At 37.3% G+C, this 7596-nt stretch overlaps 1 protein-coding gene across 2 annotated transcripts; it reads left to right on the forward strand.

Annotated features, from left to right (window-relative positions):
• Nucleotides 1-564: 564 nt before the first annotated feature.
• LOC107771130 (uncharacterized protein At2g34160) lies at nucleotides 565-2659 on the forward strand. Of its 2 annotated transcripts, XM_016590457.2 has the most exons (6): nucleotides 565-833; nucleotides 918-966; nucleotides 1486-1548; nucleotides 1714-1778; nucleotides 2333-2408; nucleotides 2535-2659. In XM_016590457.2, the coding sequence occupies exons 1-6, from the start codon at nucleotides 708-710 to the stop codon at nucleotides 2540-2542; spliced, it is 387 nt and encodes a 128-aa protein (XP_016445943.1). In that variant the 5' UTR covers nucleotides 565-707; the 3' UTR covers nucleotides 2543-2659. The 2 variants fall into 2 exon arrangements, with proteins under 2 accessions (XP_016445943.1, XP_016445942.1); XM_016590456.2 differs by having other exon boundaries at nucleotides 567-833; nucleotides 2333-2659.
• The last annotated feature ends 4937 nt before the right edge of the window (nucleotides 2660-7596 follow it).

The raw sequence follows: 7596 nt of genomic DNA on the forward strand, positions 1-7596 counted from the left end.
TTTCGAAGACCACACATTTAAAAGTCTTCTTCTTTTTTCTTACAACTTGTTTGGATGGTTGTTACGCATCGTTTCATAATGTATCGTATCGTACTGTATTATATTATACTGTATCATTTGATAAATACAATGTTTGAATAGATTGTGTGTTTGCCATCGTTTCATGATATCACGCACCAGCAATATGAAGAATAAACTTACAATATTATAAAGAAAAAAATATGATACAAGGTAAAATTACTATATAAAATGTAGGGTAAATGATAAAATAAAATAATTTAATAATAATAAAGGGTGAGATTGAGAGAAAAAGACAAGGTAACGATGTCACCACACCAAATCGGTCGTTACATAAAGTGACACATTTCGTCGTTATGTAATGACGGATTTAACGATACGATAAAATAAAATTTAAGTAACAATCAAAACAAATATTGTATTTAAAGTATCAATACGATACAATGAGTAATAACCATCGAAATAAGCTGTTAAACTCTGTGCCGAGTAAAAAAGAGGGAGTAGGATCATTATTATAAGATTAATATTCTATCAAATTACCCTAGTCTAACGCCTTAAGAAGCTTGCTTCGTCTTTTCGTAGTCTTAGGTTTCTTATTTGGAGAAAGCCGACAGCAAGCCTATTAAAAGTTAGGGGTTAAAAACCTTGGTGCTACAATCAAAGGGAGAGTGAGATTTGCTAATTAATTGATGATGGAGGAGTTAAGTGAAGGAGTGAACAATATGAACATTAGCGGAGGAGACCTTCAGAAGAAGAATCGTATTCAGGTTTCTAACACCAAGAAACCCTTGTTCTTCTACGTCAATCTTGCCAAGGTAAAATTTATATCTTAGGATTTTGTTTGGTCTTTTTGTTTTGTACCCTATTTTAGACAGAGTAATTCGTGTTGTTTTTGGCAGAGGTATATGCAGCAGTACAATGACGTGGAACTTTCTGCTCTTGGGATGGGTATGTTTCCAAACTTCCTCTGTTGTTTCTTTTTATTTTTAAATCTAATTTGTTGATTAAGCTTAACCCTGTTTATGTATGATGACACATTTGTGCTATAAAACACACTCTTTGTTTTGTACAATTTAAAATCTAGTATTTGAAAATAAAACAACATTAACTTTAATTGTCTGGTGGAATAGTCCAACTGTTAGTCGCCCTTTGAAACAACCTCTTGCAGAAATGTAGGGTAAGATTGCGTACTATAAACCCTTGTGATCCGGCCCTTCCCCGGACCTCGCACATAGCGGGAGCTTAGTGCACCGGCTTCCCCTTTTTATTTGAAAATAAAACAACATTAACTTTAAGTGTCTGGTGGAATAGTTCAACTGTTGGTTGCCCTTTAAGAGTATTTTACATTTTTACTATATTCCTACAGAATTAGTGTCATTGTGATTTGAAAGATAGGCACAAGTCAAGACTTCAATGCAATTTGTAGATAGTTGTTGCTTAATTGGTGACATTTGTGTACGTCTGCAGCTATTGCCACGGTTGTCTCAATTGCTGAAATTCTGAAGAGCAATGGGTTTGCTGTGGAGAAGAGTACGTCTTTCGATTCTTGCATTTCCTCGTGTTTGTTTGGAGTCTTCTTGCAAATTTAATCCAAAAAGAAAGAAAAAAAAACTCTTTCTCTTAAAATCGAAAATTTTTTTTGGCTTTGCTGTTTATAAGATGCTGAAGCATAAACTATATATGGATGGTTCACAGAGATTATGACATCAACTGTTGATGTTAAGGATGGCTCAAGAGGGCGTCCCGTCTCCAAAGCCAAAGTAAGTTATGAAATCTTCTTTTCCCTGTTGTACAGTATATGCTGTGCAATTATTATATTATTATATAAAATGCACCAGGCAGCAGGCACCTCTAAACATTTGGCATTCGTCCACGAGATTAGGATATCACTACCGCAGGATCCCTCTTCTATAATAGATAGACTTTGAAGCCACGCTTCCCTTACGATAATTGTAACCGTGTATATGTAGAAATATGTGTTTGATGCTGTCATTTTGAAATGCCCGCTTGAACTGCTGTTTCATCTTCAATGAGCAAAGTTGGCTTGATGTACGCATATGTGGCAGCGGGAGCAAGAAAAAACAAATAATCTCTTTCTTGTCCTCCTTTCCTACTTTAGTGTTTTTCCATAACTGTTGATGCATTAAGCCTAGTGGAGTGCTCTATGGCCTAGCATCATATGGATCATTTATAAGCTGCAGGCCTGAAAATAATTGACTTATGCTTGATATAAAGCATTGTACATTATGTGAACTAACAGTTTTGTTTATTAAACTCTATATGACATAAAATATATCTCATTGGTTGGTTTCAGATTGAGGTATTGCTGGGAAAGAGTGAAAAATTCGATGACTTGATGGCGGCCGCGGCAGAGAGGGAACTTGGAGATGGTGAGGAGCAGAGTTAAGAGCAAGCTCCTTTTTTTATATGAATTTTTGGAGTCTGTTTTTTATTCAAACAAACGAAATCTGCAGTGAGCGTGATTACCTAAAAAAGTTGTTTGTTTGAATTGTTAGGAGTATAGCCTATCTGGTAAGATGAAGTGAAGTTTTGTTGCTGGACAACTTTGGCCTTTTAGGTGAATATATATGGCTTGATGATAATATGCTGAAAGTTGAATAAGTGAAGATTTGCTTTTAAATTTTGTTGCTTATATTTTTATGTATCTCTAGGCGAGGGTCTATCGGAAACAGCCTCTCTATACCCTCCCAGACCCCACTTGTGGGAAACTATTGAGTTTGTTGTTGTTGTTGTTGTTGTTGTTGTTGTTGTTGTTGTTGTTGTTATTGTTGTATATTTCTATGTATCCGTAAATACAATTTAACACTGATAGGGTTCCCATGGATACATACTGACAAGACTTGTAAGGTTCTACTTTTGTCCGTTGTTAAGTAGTGGTACTTTTGGTCAATAGACTGACTAGGATCCTAGCACCAGTTGGATACTGAGGCAATTTCTTCTGAAGTCCATGATACTGTTGTTGAAGTCCTGGACTGAGATGACAGAAGATTCAGCAATTAAGATTTGTGATACTTGAATTGCAATCGTGGAGTATCTTGTGAACGAGTCCGGAACCAAAATGTGGTTCTTTTGGACTCAAACTACATAAATAGGTGGTAAAAAAAATGACATTTTTATATATAGCGCCATAATACCTGACGCTATATACTAACAGTAACGGCACCGTTAATGTATAGCGTCAGGTATTGTGGCGCTATACTGTAAAAGCTGACATGGCCAGGTATAACGCCACAATACCTGGCGCTATACATACATCATTAATGTATAGCGCCAGGTATAGTGGCGCTATACATAGATATTTTATATCCCTCCGTCTTCCATCTCGATTCATCCTCCATTTTTTAAACCCACATCTTTCTTGGTCCTCCACCAAATACCCCGTTTCTGCCATTTTTTTTAAAAAAATAAATTTTGGGTCCCCCCGACACATAAAACTCGAAGAAAAAGGGTCCCACATTCGAGTAGAGCTTCGTGTTATTGTTGATTCATAATTCCGGAGTCAAAATTTCAATCTTTTTGCTTTGCCAAAATTCTAAATTGAGGTATTTCGATTTATTTTAAGTTGAAACATTTATAATAATGTATATTATTTGATTTGTATGTGTTCTATTTCGGTTTGTGTTTTTTTTTTCGAAACTAGCATGTTAAATTTATCTGGATTTAATATTAGTGGTTTCTAAAAAAATATAAATTAGTAAAATAAATTTGTCTGTTAATATCCTGATTTATATATATGTATTTTCATGCCGTTTTATATTTTATTTGCAATTAAATTTATTTGTTGTTTATGGTTAGTTTAGATTATTTTTTAGCGTAGTAAAATCCAGACCTTTTTAGCGTAGTAAAACGTAGACCCTTATAGCGTAGTAAAATTTAGAGCCTTGTAGCGTAGTAATGTGTAGTATTTTAGCTTAGAATTCCCTTTGTTTAAGTAATTTATACTGGTTGTTGAAAATGCAAACTTTGTACAATTAAGTTAATAATTGTATAAAAATCCATAAATATATAATTTGTACAATTAAGTTATTAAAACATATGAATTTAAATTATAATAAAAACACATAATTATATATATATATATATATATATATATATATATATATATATATATATATATATAATTTGTACAATTAAGTTATTAAAAAATATGAATTTAAATTATAATAAAAACACATAATTATATATATATATATAATTTGTATAATTATGTTATTAAAAAATATGAACTTAAATTATAATAAAAACACATAATTATTAATGATAGTTTGGTGTCACTGGTCCTCAAAATATCGAGCCATGAACCCATAAATATATATATATAATTTGTCCAATTAAGTTATTAAAAAATATGAATTTACAGTTGACGACATGGACGCGACTATACATCCCGACCCCCGGACGTTGGATCTATTAGCCCTACAGCCCCAGCATAGATCCGAGTATATATGGGATGGACAGTTGCTTACGCAGACTTTCCGGGCTAGGAGAGTGGATCTATTGTGGGAGTTTTTGAGTCCTCCCCGCGTTCCACATCCCCGCGTGGTCCATTACCTGGAGGAGATGTGATTATATAGGATTATTAGGATTGGCCGAATACAGCTCGACTATGCTTTGATCATGGCCTTGATTGAGCGGTGGCGACCGGAGACGCACACTTTCCATTTGCCCATGGCGAGGCCACCATCACACTCCAAGACGCTGAGATTTTATATGGCCAGTCCGCTGATGGCTTGCCAGTTTTACTGCCTGCAACCATGAGATATTATTCGCGGCAGGCATATTGGGATATGCTGCACATGCTCACGGGTTTCATGCCGGAGGACGAGGCGGTAGCGTCTGGGTCCAGTCGTATACAGTTGGTCCCCATTAGAGACCACCTGGTGCAGATCCACCATACTATCACCGATGAGTCAGCGGAGGTGGATGTACAACGATATACGAGGCTGCTGTTGCTCCTTCTATTTAGGGGGGTCTTGTTCCCGAACACTTCGAGGAACCTAGTGAGCCTCCGTTTTCTGCATCATATTGCCCGGTTCGAGGATACATCTTTGTACAACTGGGGTGGTGCTGTCATCTCATATCTGTATAGGCAGATGTGCCGGGCTTGCATCGGCATACAAAGAGACATTGGTGGCTTTCTGCCGCTTCTACAGGTGACAACATATTCAAATAATATGTCCATTAGTTACAATTCTACCTAGTTATAGTTAATCTTATACTTTACGTCAACTTTGTATGTTAGGTTTGGGTCTGGGAGCGATTTCTGCAGTTTCAGCCACCTCTACCATAACTATCGGCTAATGTAGAAATTCCGCAACTCCCTCTAGCCTGTAGGTGGGTTGTGCGTCGTACTCTTGCACGAGAGTATGCTGCCCATCATAATCTCCCCCTCTGCAGGGATGTGTTGGATCTGCTGGAAGACGCACAGGTGAATATCTAACTAAACTTACTTGTTATAGATTAACTTAGTGTTGTGCATACTAACGGTTTGTGTTCTTATTTGATAGTTCATCGGGACGCCGTACATCCATGAGGTGATAGGTACCCTGCCAGCGTATTGCACGTTCGGCCGACATATTTGGAGGGCTTCTGTCCCGCCATCTGCTTGAACGACATCCGCACCATGGCTGTGACGGGCAATCCTCTTGCCGACTTCAATAACCCATTGAAGGACTCTGACACGTTTGTAGTAAGAATTCCCCATCGTCTGCCACCATCCGCATGCAACGTCCATGATCACGCCCAACTATGCCTTATGAAAAGGACAATACGGACGTTGCAAATATAACCTGAGTATTTATGCCCAAAGTCGAATACATAGAGAATTAACCTATCAATTACTTTTGTTGGACTTACTAAATTCTTTAGAATCAACTTCCCCAAACGTTGTGAATAACAGTTGATGGTATATTTAATAACTAAGATTGAAGTCAATCAACATTTGTAAACTAACTATGCTTAAGCTGTGAACAATAATGTGAAGGTTCTAAGGTAGTGATTTCCCCTATTGATGGAATCCCTTCTGCTTATGTTTTATATAGATTTACCAACACATTCTATCAATCATGAACACTCTTTTCACCGTGAATCTCTCCCGAATAATCACGATAATTTACTAAACGCACTCTCCCGAGATACGCTAGCTGGCTTGTTTATTACAGTTCACTTTAGATTGCACCCAAGACTTCGTTATCCCTAATACTGCCTTTAAACCCGCAGTTATCGATCCCTCTTATACTTTGGGAGTGATGTTGTTCAACAATTTCCTAAATATGCACTCTCTCCCGAGTTATGCACACTAAATAGGCACAGCTAATTGAGGATCATGTCAATTAACTACAACAAATACGTAGTTGAACAAATAGAGATTAAACTGGCAAACTATATTAACATAATCAAGAAGTTCATCCTTCAATAGGTTCCATCAAAACCCTAGACAAAGGATTTAGCTACTCATGACAATGGGTAAATAAACTATGAAAATATTCATGATTAAAATTGCAAGAGAAATAAAGAGAAAAAGAAACCAAGATGTTTTGGGTGATCTCTCACACTTGTTCTTCTTGCCAAAGTACTCTCTAAAAACATCCCATGCCTCCCTTGGGCGAGTTCTCTTGTTTAATATAGGGTTTTGGGCTAAAAATCCCGTATTTTGCACTTCAGTCCCTGAAATTTACGCGTCCTGCCGCGGTCCTACCGCGGTTACACCAGGACCGCGGCCAAAGTGGCCTTCAGAATCTGCAACAGTGTTCTGCCGCGGTCCGACCGCGGTTACGCGGGGACCGCGGTGGTCCATCTTCAGTTCTGGTTTTGCTACCTTCGCGTGGTGCACTTAGCGGATATTATAAGATTGGCCTCTTTTTCTCCGTAATTGATCCCAAAAGTACTCCATAGACTTCTTTTATTGTATATAGCCTGCAAAGCATGAAAAGCACTAATCAGAGCATTTTGTTACCATTTTTTACCATAAAAACTATACAAGAAGGTGGTTCTTTAGGGCCTAATTATAATCCAATTCACCTATTATCAACACTCCACACTTAAATCTTTGCTCGTCCTCGAGCAAGTTGAACCACACTTCTCGGCCTAATCGTTTGATGCATTACCCAATTTATGTCAGACCCGCCATTATGAAAGAACAACCTAAGCAGTGCAACAGCCGCACCTCAGATGAAGACTCTAATGCCATGCCACACTCATGCTTACTCTAGTTACTCTAAACAGAGGTGAAAACTTGCTTTTTCTTCCTGAGTCACATGCCCGCACATCACATTTATGAGAGAAGTTCCACACACATAAATCAAGCAACAATGAACTATAGATAGAACGAATTCACTCACTCTCAGCAAAGAACATTCACATGCCATACAGATACACCATATGCTTGCCCTTAGTGTAATACTCTACTAATCGAGTTGTTCATCCCAAGATCAAGAGGTCTTTATTTGGTTATAATGTAGGCTAAGAGACGGGTAGGATATTTTGGATATAGTGACTAACCTCCCTAAGCACTTTTAATACAATCGTTCCCTTATATTCCAATTTCCATGTTGCAAA

The sequence above is a fragment of the Nicotiana tabacum genome, chromosome 5 (genome assembly GCF_000715075.1).
Source record: "Nicotiana tabacum cultivar K326 chromosome 5, ASM71507v2, whole genome shotgun sequence".
Taxonomy (NCBI): Eukaryota; Viridiplantae; Streptophyta; class Magnoliopsida; order Solanales; family Solanaceae; genus Nicotiana; species Nicotiana tabacum.

What these genes read in the sequence shown, in the direction of transcription:
- LOC107771130 (XM_016590456.2), top strand. Translation starts at nt 708, where the DNA reads ATGATGGAGGAGTTAAGTGAAGGAGTGAACAATATGAACATTAGCGGA. An exon ending in ACTTTCTGCTCTTGGGATGG is followed by an intron (nt 967 to 1,485) that starts GTATGTTTCCAA and finishes GTACGTCTGCAG; the next exon opens with CTATTGCCACGGTTGTCTCA. An exon ending in GTCCCGTCTCCAAAGCCAAA is followed by an intron (nt 1,779 to 2,332) that starts GTAAGTTATGAA and finishes GGTTGGTTTCAG; the next exon opens with ATTGAGGTATTGCTGGGAAA.